Below are 21,779 nucleotides of genomic sequence, written 5' to 3'. Positions count from 1 at the left end.
TTGTGTGACATAGTTGTTTCTGATGAAGACACTATCTGAACTTTTTTCCATATTCAAAGTTTTTTGGAAAGAAATTAAAACCCAATTTAGCAAAAAAGGTTCAAGTTTTGCGTTTTAATAATTTTAGCAAATATACTTATAAAAAAAAATAATTCTAGAGAATATCAATCCAGTGTTTTTGCTACTTAAGTAATAAAGGAATTGTTCATGAAACTTCATGTTCTTATACACTCCAACAGAATGGGGTGGTTGAACACAACAATCGTCATTCGTCAGATGTAACCCGAGCACTTTTACTGCACATTCATGTTCCTAATCTATTTTGGAGTGATGGTATTCTTACTAGTTGTCACCTTATTAAGCGTATGTCTTTATCAATCTTCAATGGTTTCTCTCCCTTCTCCATCTTGTTCCTTTCATCTCCTTCATTTTCTTGCTCTCCAAAAATCTTTGGGTGTGTTTGCTATGTTCATAACCTTGGTCCAGGCTTTGATTAGCTTGATCCATGTTCTACCAAGTGTCTTTTTGTTGGTTATTCCTAGACTCAAAAATGATATAGCTGCTATAGTCCTATTCTTAGATGCTACTTCACGAGTATTGATGTTATCTTCTTTGAGCCCGTGCCCTATTTATTGGACACATCTTCGAGTGTTGAGTGTGATCCTCTACTATTACTACTATTACACTCTTATTCACACTCACCCAACCTTACCCAACCCTCCTTAGTGCCTCCCCTTATTTATTTCCAGGTTTACTCGCGCCGCTTGTGGCCATCGGTTCCCATGCCTCTACCAACCGTGTCTTCATCTTCAAATCCTGAGTTACCTAGTACTTCAGACTCTCTGCCTAATGCTCTCTGCAAAGGTATTCATTCTTGTGTTACTAAACATCCGATTAGCCAATTTGTCTCATATCATGCCTTATCTCCTTAATTTTGATGTTTTACTTCTTAACTTTAAAAATTTTCTGTTCCTAAAACAGTTTAGGATGCTTTATCTAATCTGGGATGGAGGAAAACTATGAAAAATGAAATGGATGCTCTTCACCATAATGGGATATGAGATCTTGTTCCACTACTACCTCGTAAACAACATGTTGGTTGTAAATGGGTATATATAATCAAATTACATCCTGATGATTCTGTGAAACGTCTGAAAGCCTTCTTGGTTACTAAGGGTTACACTCAAACATATGGTATTGATTACGAGGAGACTTTCTCCCCAATTGCCAAAATCTACTTTGTTCGAGTGTTGATCTCTCTTGCTACTAATTTAGATTGACCCTTGTTTCATTTGGATGTTAAAAATACATTTCTACATGGCGACTTGCATGAAGAAGTTTATATGGAGCAACCACTTGGGTTTGTTGCTTAGGGGGAGTGTCAAGGTACTATATGCAAGTTAAAAAAGACATTATATGGTTTTAAACAATCTCCTCGAGTATGGTTTGGGAGGTTTTTTGATGTTGTATTGGCATAGATGCCAAACAGACCTTGGTATTTCACCTACATAGTGATGCATGCCACATTTTGTTGGTTGTATATGTGGATGACACTGTAATTACTGGGAGTGACTGCTGGAATTGCTAAGTTGAAACAATTTTTACATGATCAATTTCAGGCAAAAGACTTGGGCAAGCTTAGATATTTTCTTGGAATTGAAGTCAGTAGATCTAAAAATGCTATTAACCTATCTCAGAGAAAATATGTACTTGACCTTCTTGAAGAAATTGGCATGTTAGGTGCACGACGGATTGACACGCCAACGGACCCAAATCGTAAACTCTTGAAAGAGGAATGGGAGTTGTTTGGAGATCTAGGTAAGTATCAAAGACTTGTTGGGAAATTGAATTATCTCACTCTCACTAGACCGGACATCTCTTATGCAGTGAGTGTAGCGAGTCAAGTTTTACAAACTCCCAGGGTCTCACATTGGGATGCCATAATTCATATTCTTCGTTATCTTAAGCGAGCTCCTGGCCTTGGATGTTGTATCTTCCAAATGGACATTTTAGGGTTGAAGGCTTTTCAGATGCTGATTGGGCAGGATCTCCTTCAGTTAGAAGATTTACTACTGGATATTGTACCTTTGTGGGAGGTAACTTGGTTATATGGAAGAGTAAGAAACAAACAGTAGTAGCTCGATCTAGTGCATAAGCTGAATACATGCCAATGGTTCACACTACTAGTGAACTGACATGGTTGCAACAGTTCCTTCAAGATATTGGATTTCCAGTTCCTGTCCCTCTTTAGTTATTTTGTGATAATCTAATGTGGTGTATATTGCCTCTAATCTTGTGTTCCATGAGAGGATTAAACACATAGAGATTAATTGTCACTTCATTCGAGATAAAATACTAAGTGGTGACATTTCTACACCTTTTGTGAAGTTTGTTAATGAACTCGCAGGTATGTTTACTGAGTCATTGTGTTGTAGTTGGTTAAAGTTTATTTGTTCCAAATTAGATTTGTATGATATATATGCTTATAAAAAAATGATATATGTCCCAACTTGAGGGGAAGTGTTAGAGGACATGGTTGTAATTAGTATAATTCATGAGGGTATAATTGTCAATTGTATGTAGTATTATATTGTTGAACATCAATGAATGATGTAAGTATTCTCTTCATGTGTGTTTACAGGAGGTTTCCTCACTATCACCTGTAAGTTCGTTTGTCATCCACAACCAAACAGATCTAAATTCACAAATCATCAAATCTCCACAAAAAGTACCCAAAAAACCAAGTATATGTGCGAAGATGTCTCTGCACATTTAGGTCTCTGGGTAAAAGTAGGGTCTCTCACACACAGAGACACAAGTAAAGCAGGCGGGTGGGCTTTGATCGGCCCCCACCCGTTTTCTTTCTCAATAATTTTCTTTAAGGCCTCGTTTGGTTATATAGATGAGATGAGAAATATGTGAATAGTAGTGAGATAATTTATAAATAGTAGTGAAATAGTTTGAGTTAAGATTTTTATGGAGTTTTGGAAAAGGATGGAGAAAAGGTTGATTAAAAAAATTATAAAGTTAAAAGAGGGTTAAAATATTATTTTTTAATATTATTTTTGTTTTGAAATTTGAAAAAGTTGAATTATTTTTTGTATTTTGTTTGAAAGTTTGGAAAAGTTGTAATAATTAGATGAAAAAGTTGAAAAATGTTTGTGTACCTATCATTTGAGTGTGCTTTAAAATAATCTAGGCACAAGTTTTTCTCTCCAGACACTGAACGTTACAATGGTGGCTGAGGGCTTTTGACGGCAAGATTTTTAGTTGTCTTGGAGGGGAAGATGGATTTTTCGAAACTAGTAGTAATAGAAATAAAGTTTTTGAGGTAACAAGGGATGGAAGATTTTGTGCATTACTGAGAGGAGTTGGAGAGTTGTGAAAGGAATGAGCTTGGTGGTGGCCATAGTACTCTGGTTTATCAAAGCATTGGAGGACTGATTGAAGGGTGAAAGTAAAGAGTTCTATATTGCTCATCGGGAGGGAGATAGAGGTTTCATTGCACATAGATGTTCTAATTCCCATGGTTATTACATGGCACTAGTGGAGTATGGAGGCAGCGCTCGACGGAATTTCATCTTCATTCCAAAGGAGAGGGATAGAAAGGGCTGGAGGAAATTGGTGGAGGTGCTAAAAGAGGCTGGAAGAGAGGGTGGGCAGGTTCGTACGTCGCCACTCGTAACCAAGGTGGCTATGAACCAACCTCAAACGCGTATGTACATGGAGGTTCTCCAACAATCAAGGGCATCGGTGCCTCTCCATGAGCAAAACAGACTGGAAGAAGGTCTGACACATTGGAAAGTCTGAGCGGAGCTGTTGGTCCAGTTAGAGCTGTTTGTGTTGTTATTACAATAGGCGTATAGAGACACGGTGGTGGCATGTGTGCTGTGGCCTGGCAGAGGAACGTGTTTATCGAACTCTTACGAACATGAAAAAGCAGTTAGACGCATTGCAAGGGAAAATGGAGTGCCTTATACAGTGCGCTGAGAAGAATAGGGTGATGGGCTTGGGCTTGGGTCAAAAGGGTGGTCTGGATACAAAAAGGCTAGTTAGTAAGGACCAAAGTGGCGTGGGCCACTCCACTGGGCTTCAAGTTGGAGATCAATTAAGAGGGAAGGCAAGGCAGGCTTGGGTTCAAGACTTGGTTGGTACCCATCGACACCAACCAACCACTGCCATCTCCATCGACTCCACCACTACTGTGGAGTGGACAGACAGGATCATGTTTGTGGTAGAGCCAACGGTCCTAGACACAAGTGACCCACCTCCCTTACCATTGGCCTGTTGTTCTTCGGCATATAGTGAGCAGAAAGGGCCTTACAATTGACAAACCCTTTGCATGAAACTACTGACTGGGAATGCTGGTTTTCTCTTGCTGAAGGGTGGAGACAAGGGTGCTGGTGGCCTCGAAGTGGGCATCAAAGGAAGGGGCTGAGATGGATGGAGAGCCTTTACCACTGAAGTCTCAACTACCATGTCAACACACTTTTTCGAATTGGGTTATGGATAAGGTGCAAGAAATCTAGCGTTGTGTGGGGATTGAGTGTAAAGAACAATTTATGGCTTTGTTAATTGCCATTAAAGTTGGAAATATTCAGATTAAGAAATCTGGTTAAAAAACAAAAAGAGGGAGCTCAAGAGATTAACTTGGTCTATCAATTATGAGGATAGTTCAAGTCAAGAAAGATCCAAAGGGAGTGGGTTGACAATGTTTCCATGAAGACTAAGATTATGTCATGGAATGTCCGAGTGCTTAATGAGGTAAATAAGCGCCTCTGGATAAAAAATTCACTCCAAGAGTGGAAGGCGGATATTATGTGCTTGTAGGAAACCAAGATGGAAAATATTTCAAGAAGCATCATCAGAAGTTTGTGGAGTTGTCCATATGTTGACTGGGTCTTTCTTGCTTCGATGGGAGCATCAAGTGGAGTAGTTATGTGGGATAGAAGGGTGATGGAAAAAATGGAGTATATCGGGGAATACACAGTGGCTTGTTCTTTTCAAAATGTGGAGGATAACTTTAGATGAGCTTTTGCTGGAATTTATGGGCCGACCTTGGACAGCAATAGAAACTTTCTATTGGAAGAGTTGGCCGGGTTACACAACTGGTGGGACCTTCCTTGGTGTATAGGCGGGGACTTTAATGTTAGATTCTCAAGTGAAAGATCAGGAGATGGCAGGTTGCGGCCAGCAATGTCGAGTTTCTTGAATTGTATCTTTGAGTTGGGGTTGGTGGACTTTCCTCTTATGAGTGGTGCATTCACGTGGTCTAATATCTAGACGTGGTCTAGATTGGACAGATTTTTAGTCTCCCTAAAGTGGGAAATTCGTTACCCGGAGGTACGTAAAAAGAGACTGCCTCGCCTATGTTCTAATCATTTCCCATTTTGTTGGATTGTGAGGGAATTCAAGGAGGAATGAGATACTTTAAATTTGAGAATATGTGGTTAAAGTTGAATGCTTTGTAGAACGGGTTAGGCCATGGTGGTCCTCCTATCAGACCCAAGGTACCCCTAGTTTAAATTTGAATTCATCCCTAACTCCACTCCAAATTTAAATTCTTGTCCCACTTGGGCAAATGCATTGTGACTTCCTTTGGAGCGGACTTAGGGATGAATTTAAATTTCATTTGGCCAAGTGGGACAAGATATGCTCTCCAATTTGTTCTGGTGGTTTGGGAATTAGAAATCTGAGTTTTCAATTGAGCTTTACTTGGGAAATGGTTCTTGCGCTATAATGCGGAACACAAAACTTTATCGAAGTCGGTGATTAGTTACAAATATGGAGGCTTCTGGGGGGATTGTGCTCTAAGGAGGCCAATGGGGTTTATGGAGTGGGTATATGGAAGCGCATTAAACGTGGGTGGGGAGTGTTTATTGTGATGGGAGATGGCTCAAGAACTTAATTTTGGCATGACATATGGTGTGGAGATAGAGCTTTTAAGGACTCATTCTCTACAATGTTCAGACTTGCACGTGAGAAAGAAGCTTCAGTGGCGGACCTCATAGAGAGGGATGGTGATTTACTCCAGTGGAATGTGAGCTTCACTAGTGCAACCCAAGATTGGGAAGTCGGCAACTTTGTTGATTTTTTCCAACTCTTAGGCTAGGTTTGGATACAAAACGCATTTCATCTCATCTCATTTAATCTAATTATTACAACTTTTCTAAATTTTCATACAAAATACAATAAACAATTCAATTTTTTCAAATCCCAAAACAATAATAATATTAAAAAATAATATTTTATTTAACTTTCAATTTTCATCTCAACTCATCTCATCTCAACTCACTATCCAAACCTCCCCTTATACTCCATGAGACCGAGTGCTCAAGGAGCTGATACTTTGTGGTGGATACCTTCCAAAAAAGGTATACTTTCAATTCGTTCTAGTCATAAGGTCCTCACACAACCGCAAAACAATCACTTTCCATGGAGAAGAGTTTGGAGAAATAAGGCCCCTACTAGGGCGGCATTTTTTGCATGGACATTTCTGGGAAAGATTGTGACGAAGAATAACTTACGGAAATGTAGGGTGATAGTGGTGGAATGGTGTTGTATTTGTAGACAAAATGGTGAGACTGTGGACCATATTCTACTACATTGCGAGATTGCTAGAGCACTATGGGTCGATGTATTTAGACGGGTAGAATTAGCGTGGTTTATGCCTGCTACAATGGTCAAGCTTCTGGTATGTTGGTCGAACCTCAGTGGTATTCGACAAATCTCAGCTATGTGGAAGATGATTCCTATCTGTATTCTATTGAGCTTCTGGTATGTTGTTCGAAGAAAATGAGCGTTCATTGGAGGAGATTAGATTAGATTCTTTTTAATAGAACTCTATTTCTTTTGGCTAAAGCTGTAGATTTCAATGATCTCAATTTTCATGATTTTTTTATTTATATTTCTTCCTCCTAAATAGGTGTCATCTCTTGTATACCCCTGTGTATTTGGGCTATTCCTATTCGTATGAATATAATTTAACCGTTTACCTAAAAAAAAAAAAACAAAAATCTTGTGTTTGAATGGTGTTTTGATGTTAAGATGAGATAAAGTGAGATGAGATGAGATGGTTTGAAATGTTTGTGAAACCAAACAAGGCCTAAATCTGCCCGTTTGGCTAGTTGGGTTGGGGGTGTCTACCAATTGCCTAGCGGGTCTGGGTGACCCACCCCCATCCCTACCACATTAGGGATTTAAGGATTTAAGGGGGAAGATTTTTAATCCTGGACTGAGTGTGATTGATATAGGAATGTGGTGAATGAGATCCCACATCACTTCAAAAGAAAAAAAATCTTGCCCTTTATTTTGAATTTAAAGAGGCTCCATTTGTTATATTGACAAGTCCTTTTGAAGGGCCCAAATGTGGCTTGGACTTTCCTTGGGTAGTTACACTCATTTTTCTCACTACCAAAAATGCGCACAGGCACATCTACTTGTAATCAATACTAATATGACTACAAAAACGTATGTGATGATGTCCGAAAGTGACTTTGTATTTGCTCCTTCTCTATCTTCTTTGTGACTACAAAAATGTACATGACTGTTTATTGATGTGCCTGTGCGCATTTATTTCTTGCTTCAGGCATTTTGACATTTATTTCTGGTCTTTTTTTTTGTTGTCACATCACAATCTTGCTGCAGGAATTTATTTTTGGTAATTTCCAAATATAACTTGTCCTTGCTGCAGGCATGGTATAGGAGAGGTAAGATGAATGCTTCTCTGGGAAACTTTGAAGATGCAGTCCATGACTTGAATATAGCTAAGAATTTGGAGTTATCATTCGGTGGACAGAGACAAATAGAAAGTGAGCTCAGGATAATTACAGACATGTTTGAGAGGACAGAAAGTTCACTCGTACAGCATAAGGAGAATGAGTTGGATCTTTTAGGTAGGATGGTCTTAGATATCCATATATGGTAATTGCACTTTTTTTTTTCAATTTTTACGGGGAGAACTGTGCTACGATGTTCTGATATTAAACCATTCTAGGCCAATTTGTTTATCCAAGTCAAATTCTGGGAGTTCAGGACTATTGCTCATACGTTGACCTATATAATATATCGTTATGGACTCAAGAATACCACTGCAATGGTTCCTCTTGTAATTTATATTTTTTAACTGGCATGCATTGAGATTGAGAAGCTTTCCTTCTTGTTGTGAAATTTTATGTGTACTTTGATTTATCCCAAACCTCCTGCGGGAAACCCTTTGGCTGGTTTTAGGGTGCAACAGAAAGATGCCATTTCTTATTTTCGGCAGTCTAATAGTGTAATCAATTAATAAAGAATGATTTTTAGAGTGTCTGAGAGCTTCTTTTTTGAGACGTTTCTGTTGTGTGCTTATGCTCCACTCAGACTAGTAGCAGTTGCAAATGGACTGAATGTTTTTACAATAATTCTTCTGTCTAAGCATTAACAGAACTTGCATCACTTCTTGCAGCCTTTTCATCACTATAAATCAGTTTTCTGTGCACTTAATGTAGTTTGTTTTAAGGAATTCCGCATTGGATAATGGACCTGTTGGGCGTCTCCATTAATAGATTAATGTACTTTGACGCTTAACAGTTTGCTCATATAGAACTTCCGGTTGAAGTATAATTTGTTGTCTTAAGCAATTCTGTAGAAATCAATTTATAATGAGAGATGGTCTGGATAAACTTTAGTTCTGATATAATTCTTATGTTTAATCATATTGACTTTGACATTATTTGCTCACATGGAAATTTTGGACAGATGAGCCAGACCAAATAAAACTGAAGTGTGTCATCACACCAAATAAAGGAAGAGGTATGGTGGCACCAAGTGACATCCCTCCAGCTTCCTTGGTTCATGCTGAAGAACCTTATGCCCTGGTATTAACTGGAATTTGTTTCATCCGTGATATCATCAACTTTTTAAGTCATATATGTTGTCATTTTCTATCGTTTTCAGTGTTTTAGTCCAAAGACAGTTACAATCTACTGCCCAATTGTGTGTCGGCTAATCTACTTATCCTGTATACATATATCGCCAATATGGTAGTTATTATTTGGGAAGATTCTTGACGATCTACTGTCTTGTCTTATTCTGTTTCACTCTGCAAAAGACAGTTATGATCCAATGGAGATCTGTCCAATGAATATAATGTTTAAGATCTATGGAGCACTTGGTATCAATGAATATTGCCGAAGTTTGGAAAATAGATCAATAAAAAGTTTTGTTACATGTCTATACTTATTGGATACCCCCCTAAACCCCTACAACGCCAATATACATACTTGCAATAATTACTACAGGACATAGAGGCGAGGTCATTGGCACAGAATAATTGATTTTCAATCTAATTAAAAAGATGTGGCTGAATCATAACTATAGAAAACTACCCTAATTAAGAAAAACACACCCATGCACACACACATGTACACAAGCTGGTTATGTTATGAACTATACCGAGCCTCTTTGAAGAAGTCTCATGTGTTGCTTTATATTTCTATCACTCTGTTCTTTTCTCTGTGCAACAACTACCCCCACTTGTGGCTTAAGTTGATGGCAGCTAAGTTGCCTCACCTCCATGTGTTTTGTATGACAAAGAAATGGCCTGTAGTGTTTGCCTTGACAGCTGACTAGTGGCCGGCCTCCAGCAATGCTGTGTCGCTGCCACTGCCACTGAAGCTTGAGGCTATTAAGATTGGCCTTCAGTGCCTTGCACAACAATATCACTATTGGTTCCATAAATATTAACGAGTCCAAAACTGAAAAATATCTCCACAGTTTTACAGAAACCCCTTTAGTGTTAAAGAGCTTGGCGAGCATATCTTGCTTCTGGCCACTAGAATGTTCTTTTGCAATTCAACCATCTCTCTATGAAGGTCAGCATGTAACTGATCACCTGTCAAAAAATTTCTCAAATTAAGATTTCAGTTTATCCAACTTGTTAGAATATTAATTAATTGAGTAAATTCATTATTTTCTTCTATCTCAAGCTTTTAGGATCATTAGTGATTTAAAACAGTGGCCTTGAGTTCAACCTCCGACTTCATTCTGTACCCCTTATTTCAATATATTACTCCATGTGTTAGATCTACTTATAAAGGAAAAATTTGAAAGTATAGCCCATATGAGTGGGAATGTTATAATTTAAATAAATGACTAAATCTGCATTTTCTCATCCGCATAAGCTTTTGTGAGATATGGTGATTTAACACAACTAAGCCTAAACTAACTTCCGATAGATACTACACACACAAACACACAAGCTGCCCCATGGCATCATTTTAGATAATGACAAGTTACAAGGATGAATTTTGCCCCCACTAAAAAAACTTTTGTATAGGCTTCATCTTTGAACAGAATCTTATGGATATTCCCTTAATTGTTTGCTCCATTGATAGAATCGTTGTATCCCCAGATTGGGCAGTTCACTTTCCGGATCTGTCTCAGAAGAGACTACCCAGATTTTGTTCTGATCATTTTCTCATTATCTTAGACTGTGGAGGTCTTCAAGGGGTAGAAGGTATTTCCCATTTGAGAACATGTGGTTAAAAGCATAAGGGTTTGTCGATAGTGTTAGGCAATGGTGGTCATCCTACCATTTCGAAGGCAATCTTGAGCTTTATCTTGGGTTGCAAACTAAAAGGCATTGAAGAATGACATAAAGACTAGGAATGAACAAGTCTTTGGAAATTTGGAGCATCAGAAGAAACTTTTTCGGACGAGTTACAAGGCTTGGAAGGTGTGGAAGAGGAGAGAGCACTATGAAGAATAGAAGCTACGGGAAAACCAATTGATTATTTGGTCTTTGAAAGTGTTGCTTTAATGGAGGGGGTACCTTGGAGGTTGAAATACTTATAAAAAAAGGTGTCTTGGAGGCTGAAATCAAGGACTTCATGGTTAAGAGAGGAGGACAAGTGCACAAAGGTTTTCCATCAAGTGGCTAACTCACATAGGAGGAACAATGCTATTGAGATGCTGTTGGTTGATGGCTTTGTCTCTTCAGATCAAATTGAAAGTAGGAACTGTATGGTGCAATATATTAGCATTTGTTTTCTAAGAGGTTTGTGTGGAGGCCTAAGCCCGATGGACTAGCACTCAAGACTATTGAGGAAGAGATGACCACGTGGCTGAAAAGGCCATATGAAGAGGTAGGTTCTCCGGGTGGTAAAAAGTATGTGTAGTGAGAAAGAATCAGGGTGGATGGTTTTACATTGAATTTCTTCCAAGCTTGCTGGAATGCTATTAAAGATGACCTTATGCGGGTATTCCAGCATGTTCATACCAACAGTAAGTTTGAAAAAAGCCTTAATGCCACATTCATACCCTCATTCCTGAGAAAGCTAGTGCAGTAGACATTAAAGACTTATTCATTTGCCTGGTGAACAGTGTAGAAGATAATTTCTAAAGTCTTGGTTAATCGGTTGAGTAAAGTAGATCATTTTGAAGTGGCACACTTCATTTATCAAAGGTAGACAAATTCTAGACTCTGTGCTTGTTGCTAATGAATGTCTGGACAGTACGCTAAACTTAGGTGAGCAGGGGTACTTTGCAAGTTAAATGCTGAGAAGCCCTACTATAATGTAAATTAGGAGTTTCTTTGTTATTTTCTTGAAGATGCAGATTGGGGGAAAAACTACAACCTTGAATAGTGCATTGTATCTTTTTAATGCACTTTTTTTTTATTGGTGAATGAGACTTCAGCTGGTTTCTTCAGTAGCTCTCAAGGTTTGAAGTATGGTGATCTGTTCTCCATTGCTATTTGTTATTATCATCAATGCTTTTAGTAAAATGGCATTAGCTACTGCTGATGGAGGCTTCCCTCAAACTTTTCCGTAGGGCTAGTAATCTTGGTGTCCTTTACACTTTCCACTCACTGTTTAGATATTCCTTGATCTCTTGTTCAATCAGGCTCTCTTAGGGAAGTGGCTTTGGCATACCAGTATGAAAGGGAGGCCTTATGGAAAGTGGTAGTGGATTTTAAATTTGGTAGTGCTTAGGGTGATGTTAGTGGATTTGTGGAAAAATCAAATGAACCCCATGGGCCCCATGGGGTGGGGTTGTGGAAAAATATTAGAAGAGAGAGATAATTTGTAGGAATGAATCTCTTAATTCGTAACATAGGTGCAAGGCAGTATATATAGATTACAACAGAAGAAAAGAAGGAAAGAATAAATTAAATGCTAACTTCTAAGTAAACTAAAATCTGCTAGAATATTCACACATTTACAGCCAATATCTCCTAGAATACGGTAGAGTTGACTTGGCAGATTTTGGAAACTTTCCAACACTCCTCAAGCTGGTTTGAAGATGTCTTCCATAGCCAACTTGTTGATTAAGTTTTCAAACTGTTTCTTCAGCAGTCCCTTTGTAAGTATGTCTGCTACTTGCTCAGCTATGGAAATATAGGGCAAACAAATTACCCCACTATCTATTTTCTCCTTGATAAAATGCTTGTCCACCTCCACATGTTTTGTTTTGTCATGAAGAACTGGATTGTGAGCAATAGCTATTGCAGCTTTATTATCACAATACAGTTTCATTGGTAATGAACTAGTAACTTTCAACTCTTCTAGCACCATTTAATCCACAGTGCTTCACAAATTCCATGAGCAACGGCCCTAAACTTGACCTTTGCACTACTCCTTGCCACCACATTCTGTTTCTTGTTGTGACGTGTTACTAAATTTCCTCCAACAAATGTGCAATAGCCAAAGTTGATCTTCTATCAGTGACACTTCCAGCCCAATCTGCATCAGTGTATATTTCGACTTGTAAGCTCCCATGACCTCCAAACAATAAGCCTTTACCTGGAGTCTCCTTTAGGTACCTTAAGATTTTGTATACAACATCAAAATGTTCATGTCTTGGTGAGTGCATAAACTAGCTTACCACACTTATTGCAAAGGCTATGTCAGGCCGTGTGTGAGAGAGATATAGGAGTTTCCCTATCAATCTTTGTTATTTTTCTCGATTGATTACTTCTTCAGGTTTAGCTGGTTGGAGTCTTAGATTCGGCTCTATAGGTGTCTCTATAGCTTTACATCCTAAAATACATGTTTCTCCAAGTAAATCAAGAACATATTTTCATTGGGCAACAAATATACCTTTCTTTGACCTTGCAAACTCCATACCTAGAAAATATTTCAAGTTACCTAAGTCTTTGATCTCAAACTCCTTAGCAAAAATCTTCTCTACCTCTCAATTTCATTGTTGTCATCCCTTGTCAGAATAATATCATCAACATAGACAATAAGTATAACTACTTTGCCTCCACTAGTGTGTCTATAGAACACAGTGTGGTCAACAGTAGCAGTGACTCTTTATCACCTTCCCAAAGCGTTCAAACCAAGCTCTAGGAGATTGCTTGAGTCCATACAAAGACTTCCTCAATCTGCACACCTTCCCCTTGCCTTCTTTACCTTCAAATCCTGGTGGTAGATCCATAAAAACTTCATCCTCTAGGTCTCCATTTAAGAAGGCATTCTTCACTTCGAATTGATACATGGGCCAGTTGGAATGGACTGCTAGGGAAAGTAACACGCGGATTGAGTTCATCTTGGCTATAGGAGCAAAAGTTTCCTAGTAGTCAATTCCATATATTTGAGTGAACCCCTTTGCCACAAGTCTTGCTTTGTACCTCTCTACACTACCAGCAACCTTGAATTGGACTGTAAATGCCCATTTACAACCCACAGTCTTCTTCCCCTCTGGTAGATCACCAATTTCCCAAGTGCCATTAGCAATTAGTGCATTCATCTCTTCTTGAACAGCCAATCTCCATTTCGGGTGATCCAAGGTTCCTAAATGGTTCTTGGAATAAACAAATGAGAAATATTGGATGTAAAGGCCTTATGAGTATCAGACAGTCTATCATAGGATAGATGTTTGGCAATAGGATGTGTGGTACAGGTTCTAACTCCTTTCTTAAGGGTATAGGTAAATCTAGATTAGCAGAATTGTCAACAAAAGGAGCAGGAGTGGAAGAGTTACTTGGTGTATTGCAAGGACCAACTTGTAGAGGTGATGATGATTAGCTTTGCTCCGGATTGGAAGAAGGATTTCTATTATTCTGACGATCTCTTCTTCTACTATAAACACGAACTTCAAATGAGGTAATATCTGGTAGTATTTCTCCCCCTGGTTGTGAATCACTTATGCTTTGTACAGGTAGACTCGGATTTCCATTATTTTCACTTGATAAATTTTCTGTTTCCTGACCTTTTAAAGAAGTATGGATGTTCATGTCAATGTCAATGAAAACATTAAGAAGAAGATTATAAGTTTGTAAGAACTCATCTTCACTTTTCTCTTTCTCCCCCTAAAGATAGTTATGGCTAAAGTAAGGCTGTTTTCCAAGAAAAAAGACATCCATACTGATGTGAATTTTCTTTGTAATAGGGTTAAAACATTTGTACCCTCTCTTATTAGGAGCATATCTGAGGAAAACACATTTTTCTGCCCTAGTGAGTTTGGACTGAAGATGGGTTGGTATATGAACAAAAACAGTGCACCCAAAAACTTTTAGTTGTAAATTTGATGTTACTTGACAAGTAGGGAAAAGCTCCTTTAGGCAGGCTAAAGGAGTAATGTATTTTAAAACACGAGTAGGCATCTTATTAATGAGATAATAGGCAGTCAAAATAACATCACCCCATAAATATTTAGAAACATGCATAGAAAACATTAGGGCATGTGCAACCTCTAATTAATGACGATTTTTTCTCTCCGCAATACCATTTTGTTGTGGGTTGTCATGACAAGTAGATTTATCTTGAACACCTTTTTCTGACAAAAAAATTCCTAAACATTTGTTAAAGTATTCAGTACCATTATCAGTTCTAAGAATACTAATTTGTGTTTGGAACTGATGTTCAACCATATGATAAAAATCCTTGAATAATTTTTCAACTTTAGATTTATCACTCATTAAATACACCGAACACAACCGTGTAAGATTGTCAATAAACATCACAAACCATTTTTTTTCATATGCAGTAGTGATTTTTGAGGGACCCCAAATATCACTATGAATTAAATAAAAAGGTTTTGAAGCACGATAACTTTTTGATTGATAAGTGTTTTGATGACTCTTGGATAAATGACAAGTATCACAATGAAGAGAGTTGCAATCAACAATTTTAAATAACCTGGAAAACAAATGTTTTAGATAGAGAAAACTAGGATGTCATAGTCTAAGATGCCAAAGCATATTTTGTTCTTGTATAGGCATTGAACTAGTACTACTACTACTCAAACCTTGAGCTTGTTATTGTTGAATAGGGTCTCATCAAAATAATAGAGTCCATCAATCATCCAAGCACTTCCAATCATCCTCCCTGAGAGTTGGTCCTGAAATTCACAATGGGAATCAAAGAATATGACACAGCAGTTAGAATCCCGTGAGAGTTTACTAACAGACAGCAAATTACAAGCAAGTTTAGGAACATGAAAGACAGATTTTAGTTTAATTTTCTCAGAGATTTGGACAGAACATGTTCCTGCAATGGATGAGAAACTTCCATCTGCAATTCTAACTTTTTTATTACCAAGACAAGGGTAATAAGATTGAAAAAATTGTGAAGTACTAGTCATATGGTCGGATGCACCATAATCAATAATCCATGGTGCAAGAGTTAAGCCACAAGAGTATGTACTAGGTGTATCACTTGTTTGGGCCAAGGAACCAGTAGGACCAAATGTAGGAGTGGATTTCAGCAATTGAAGAAAATGATCCGCTCAGCACATAGGAAATTAGCCTTTGCTTCATTGGCTCTAAGGGCTATATTGTTGCTGCCAAAGGTTCCAAATTTGCTGCTCTTCCAGTTTGTAGGCTTTCCATGGAGTTTCCAGCAAGTCTCTCTGGTGTGGCATGGTTTATTGCAATAATCACACCATATCCGAGGCTTATCTTCAAATCTCCTTTTGTTAGAATAGGGCCACTGTGCAGAAACATTGGCAGTTGACAGATTTGTGCTAGTAGCACAATAAGGAGCAGGGTTGGCAGCAACTAATGCAGAGTTCTCCACAGTTTCATCCTCCTTTTTTTTCATCATGACATTCCGATGACAATTTTCTCTTCGCACCTCAAAAAATACCTCTCCAAGTGGAGATAATGGTTGTCTCTCTAAATCCTTCCCCTACATCAAATTCATCATCAAGTCCAACTAAGAATTTAAAAATTCTGGCATTCTCCACCATCTTCTTATTATGATTGCAATCATCAGGATTTTTCCATTCATAATCATTGAATAAGTCTAAATCCTGCTTAGTCCATTAAGAACATTGAAATACCTGGTCACACTGCCTTCTCCTTGGTGAGTATTGCTGATTTTCTGCTACACTTCATATATCTGAGAGTAATTTCCAAGGTCAGAATACATCTAACTAACATTGTCCCAGAGCTCCTTTGTAGTCGAACAACACATGTAGTTGGCACTAATTTCTTCGTCCATAGCATTCACAAGCCATGCCATCACCATGGAATTTTCTGCATCCCATACAGCATAGGATGGGTCTGTTTTCTCGAGCTGCTTAGTTACACCAGTCAAGTACCCTATCTTCCCTCTCCCTTGAATATACATCGTGACTGATTGTGACCATCGTAGGACCTTAGCCTCATTTAGTCGTATGTTTGTGTAACACCCCATTCCCGTAGGATAGACATATTACTAGCAATCATAACATAATGCCCAGTAAAGAGATTCATTTCCTAAAATATCTCATTTATTGAAAAACATCAAAATATTAAAACTGAATTGAACATGATTGGTTCGAAAGCTGAACGTAAAATAAAAGAACATAAGCTAATCCTATGAATGACATAAAAGAAATCTAATTCTTGTGTGAATATCACTTATTCCTTCCTTGGGTCCGTGTTTCACTTAACTTGCATAACATGGAGTGAAACACACTTGGGTCTGTGTTTCACTTGTGGTTAACCACGCTTGAGTCCGTGGCACCGTAACATTTATTATCTTTCTTAATGCATGAGAATTTATTAGGCTTCATGAATATTTCTAACATGGCATATTCATGTACATTGCATGGCATAACATGACATAATATGACACATTCTTTTTCATGGCATAGCATAGCATAACATATTCTTGTACATGACATAGCATAGCATGGCATATTCTTGTCCATGGTATAGCATGACATAGCATAACATGGCATTTTCTTATACATGGCATAGCATAACATGACATGACATGACATAACATAACATGCTTTGAACGTTTTATGACATTTCATGGCATACATGATCTAAGTACTACATGAACATGGCATACAGAATCTAAGTATTACATGGACATGGCTATTCCATTACATGGCATACTTGACTTGAATTACTACATGAGCATCTCTTGGCTTTTATATGATTTTAGTAACATTCAATCAACCGAACAACAAATTCATTCATTCAAGCATAATCTCATATTTCATCAAAGATTGTAAAAGGAATCTAACCTTGACTTGCCTCTTAGCGTAGCGTAGTTAACCATCATAAGCACATCATATTTTCATACATAACAATAATATTCACAGAACGCATGCATTTATATGATCATACTATTTACCTCTTAGCGCTGCTTCCTGATTTCCAACTTGAAGCGCATTACCTATACGAGGTACTCAACTTTACTAATTTTCTAGATAACATGTCATGGTTGTTTACGTGATTAAAACAAAAATTAGAATTTTAACATAGTAGTTATCATATTTCCTTGCAAAAATAATAAATGCTTGTAATATAAAGTTAATCGTGACTAAATAATTTAGTAGTGTAATTGGGTTTTTCTATGAATTACAAGCCCATAATAAAACATCAGGCCCACATTGATTCAGCCCACTCAGAAAATAAGGAGGCATTCAACCAACTGGCTTAAGGCCCACAGGGCCCATTTGAGATTAAAAAGCAAAAAGCTTCTCTCATAGCTAACACAGAGAGCTCATGGATGCGGGAGGGAGTCGCGCAATGAATTACCGAGAGAGGGGCTGAGTGCGATGGCGGCTCTGGGTGGCTGGACGCGACGGCAGTGCAACTGGGAGGTTCCTATGGTGGTGCGACATAGAGAGAGAGAGAAAGGAAGAGAGTTTTAGAGAGATGGAATTGAAAATTCAAATAACCGAGAGGGAGGAAGGTGGCGTGCAATGACAGGGGCTTACCTGAGGGAGTGGGTGCGACAAGACTAGGTTGGCCGGCGTTTTCTGTGGTGGTGTGGGAGGTGGTCCGTCGAGGTGGCTGTTGGTTGCCGGAAGGGGGCTACGGTGGTGCTTGCGGGAGTGGGTTTCTTTCACTACGTGAAAGAGTTTTTCTCCAGGGATTTTTGTGTGTGTAATCCAGAGGCTTTGTGGGTTTCTTATAGGCGACGGGAGGGAAGCAACGTGAATCCTTAGGAGATTGGCTATAATTCGAAATTGCCTAAACTTTAGGAACCTATTCCTTCAAGGAGTTAGATTCTGAGAGGATTTTGAAGAGTTTGAGTTGGAGTTAGTCTTGAACTAGGAACCAACTCTAAGATGGGAACCTAATGGATAAACCATACGAAGGTTTTGATAGGGAAGGAATCACTTATTTAATCTATATGTTAGCATATTTCCTAAGATGATAATAAAAGTGAAATAAATAAATAAATAAAATATAATACTAGTTTTAAGCCCTAAATTTGAACCCATATGTTAAAGTTTGTGGTTTGGACAGAGTAGGGTTCAGAATGGGTAGGTTTTGGTTTTGGTTTTGGTTTGTTTTTGGATTTGGCCTCGTTTGAAGTATCAACTATGGTAAAAGGCTTGACAACAACAGAAGAGAAGGACAGAGATGAAGAAGGAAGAAAACCCAAGAGAGAGGGGCTGATTTGAGCCGCAAGAGGAATTAGGGTTTTTAGATGAACCAGAAAAACAAACCTTGCTCTGATACCATCTAGAATGAGAGAGTAATTTGTAGGAATGATTCTCATTAATTCGTAACATAGGTACAAGGCAGTATATATAGATTACAGCAGAAGAAAAGAAGGAAAGAATAAAGTAGGAAAGAATAAATTAAATGCTAACCTCTAAAGAAACTAAATCTTCTAGAATATTCGCACATTTACAGCCAATATCTCCTAGAATACAGTAGAGTTGACTAGGCAGATTTTGAAACCTTTCCGACAAGGGGTCTTCTATAGTCATTCTAGACTTGTGGTGGGTGATGGCTCTATGATCAAGTATTAGCATGACTTATGGTGTGGAGATAAGGCCCTCAAACAAGCTCTCCCATGCTCCCCTTACTAGAATTTTAGTTTCTTGAGAGTGTCCATGATTAGGGGTTCGATACTCTTACAATTTTTTTCAATCTTTTGTACTCCAGTAGATTATGTCTTGGAATGCGAATAAGACTCCTTGGATCCCTTTCAATAAAGGGATGTTCATTATTTGATTTTTGCATCAGGTCCTTATGCCTCATGATAGTAATTCTATTCATTGGATAGCTTCCTTGGGGAAATCCTTACCATTGATAACTTAAGGAAACGCCATATCATTGTTGTTGACTAGTGTTGTACGTGTAGAAAGAGCGATTAATCTATAGACCATCTTTTATTCCATTATATGATTGCTAGAGCTTTGTGGAATGATTACCTTTGTTGAGTTGGGTTGGTTTTGGTTATGCTTACAAGGGTAATATACCTCACAAGTTGCAGCTTAGAAGTGTTTAAATTTTATACAATTGTTCTGTCTTCTAGGAAATGCTGACCACATGGTGAATTATTCAGTCTTCTAGAAGCATTCATACAATTGGTTCACTGCTATAATTCATATCATTATTGTTAATGTTGTTTTGTTGTTTTGGCTTGGGTGATGCCTAGGAGGTTGGTGGACCTTTTTGCTTTCTGGAGAGGTTTAAGGGGTAATGTGCAAATAGCCGATGTTTGGAATATGATCCCTTTATACCTTGTGTGGTGTATTTGGGTTGAAAGGAATGGTAAATGCTTTGAAGATAAGGAATGCTCGGTGGATGAACTTAGATTTTTTTTTCTTTAATTCCTTATTTCATTTTGCTTCAGCTATTATATTTAATGGAACTAGTGTCCATGATTTTCTTCTTTCTTTTTCTAGTTCCTGACATGTAATAGTTCAGTTTTTTTTACTTCCTGTTTACTTGGCTTTTCCTTGTTACTTGTCTCAATAAAATTTTTATTCATAAAAAAAAAAAATTGTCTTTTTGTTGTTGTTGCTGCTGCTGTCGTCGTTGTCGTTGTTATTATTGTTATCATTCTCTTCCCATATATTCCCTTCAAACACGAGTTATTTTCTCATTATTTTGTCAATAGATCTAATGCCTGCCTTCCTGCTGAGGAATAAGAAATTTACTGGCCCTATAAGTTGCAGATAATATCAAAGCATTGTCGAGAAACTCATTGCCATTACTGCTTGAATGACCTACCACCAGATAAGGTCTCATGTACATCATGTTCTATACCTCTGTACTGCTCGCAGAGGTGCCAAATACGAGCAGGAGGACAAATGCTCAGGAATCATCAAGTGAAACATGGCATTCAAGGAAATATATCTCATAATCTTGACACATATATTTCAGAGATTACCCTGGGCAATGATTCTGAATCAGATGTTGACATTCCTGAACATAAGCATGAATGTCAAGGTGTACACTGGCCCACAGTATTTCCTTCTGAGATAGCTTTGGCTGGACGGGTGCTAATAAAATCTTTGGCAGAAAGAAGTCCAGTTGCTAATTTTGTGGACATGTTGGTATATTTATAACTATTATTTGCTTATTGGTTTTTTTATCCTGTTAATGTTATGGTTAATATGACATAGCTTCTCATAGCCTTTATAATTTTCTACAGAACCTTTCTCAAAATTATCCACAAATTCATCCAGAAAGCAAATTGGAGTTACATATATACTCCATTATATTGCTATATTGCCTTCAACATTCTTCACGCACTGAACTTTTACTAAATGGGACTTCTATAGCACAGGTCTCTCTCTCTCTCTCTCTCTCTCTCTCTCTCTCTCCTCACAAAATTAGGATTAGTGGTTCTTATACACACATCACAATATCCACAAGCTAAAGGCTAATCTGCTATTCACCAAATCCTGATGACACTTCCTTTCCCACAACAATGGGGTGGTGAGTGACGTTAGGGGTTCAAATCCCATCAACTATGTGAGTTAATCACCTAGAAAAAACTTGTTGCAGCTCGATTTAAAGGGTGAAATTGTAAGCATATACTATCGGACCTGCACAATGCAAATCCAATGTAATTGTATTCTTTATCTTACTATATTGTGTATATAAAACTTATATATGAGAGAGAATATATTTTGCACTCCCAAACTATCATCCCTTTCTATTTCGACCCACTACACCTGCAAACTACTAAATAGTTTAAGGGAGATTTGACAGGCAAGATTGTGCCATGACACTATTTTTTATCTATCTTAATAATAGAATTGAAAGGGGGCTGATATTTGATGGGAAGTGGTAGTTTGATGGTTTAGTGGGTCGAAAGTGGTAGCTTGAATGGCACATTGTAAAATGAGTGAGTTTGTATTTCCCCCAATGTATTATTTAGAACTAAATAGTTAATTTTTCAGATTCTAAATGGCTGATTTTGTTTGTCACTTCAAAATATGTCCCCTACTTTCTCCCACCAAAAGTTGAATCCATGTCCTTCACAGATTTCTTTAGCTTATATTCCTTCATAAGGCTTTTTAGCATTATGTTTATGACAAACATTTTCCCTCCTCTACCTACTCCGCCCCCACTTTTGAAAAAAGGAAGTTAGCATTGA

At 37.9% G+C, this 21,779-nt stretch overlaps 1 protein-coding gene across 11 annotated transcripts in view; it reads left to right on the top strand.

The window, feature by feature from the left end:
• The window catches only part of LOC121252549 (SET and MYND domain-containing protein 4), a 42,593-nt gene that overhangs the window by 7,271 nt on the left and 13,543 nt on the right, over positions 1-21,779 (top strand). For 6 of the 11 annotated variants that reach the window (XM_041152278.1, XM_041152263.1, XM_041152250.1 and 3 more), the window contains 4 exons: positions 7,694-7,895; positions 8,740-8,858; positions 20,344-20,730; positions 20,829-20,963. In XM_041152278.1, the coding sequence (XP_041008212.1) occupies positions 7,694-7,895; positions 8,740-8,858; positions 20,344-20,730; positions 20,829-20,963 (843 nt within the window). The remainder of the gene's footprint in view (positions 1-7,693; positions 7,896-8,739; positions 8,859-20,343; positions 20,731-20,828; positions 20,964-21,779) is intronic. The other 5 variants (XM_041152270.1, XM_041152256.1, XM_041152326.1 and 2 more) reach the window with 3 other exon arrangements.

The sequence above is a fragment of the Juglans microcarpa x Juglans regia genome, chromosome 1D, assembly GCF_004785595.1.
Source record: "Juglans microcarpa x Juglans regia isolate MS1-56 chromosome 1D, Jm3101_v1.0, whole genome shotgun sequence".
NCBI classification, from domain to species: Eukaryota; Viridiplantae; Streptophyta; class Magnoliopsida; order Fagales; family Juglandaceae; genus Juglans; species Juglans microcarpa x Juglans regia.
The sequence above is the reverse complement of the archived record's forward strand: the minus strand, read 5'-3'. Positions and strand labels throughout refer to the sequence as shown.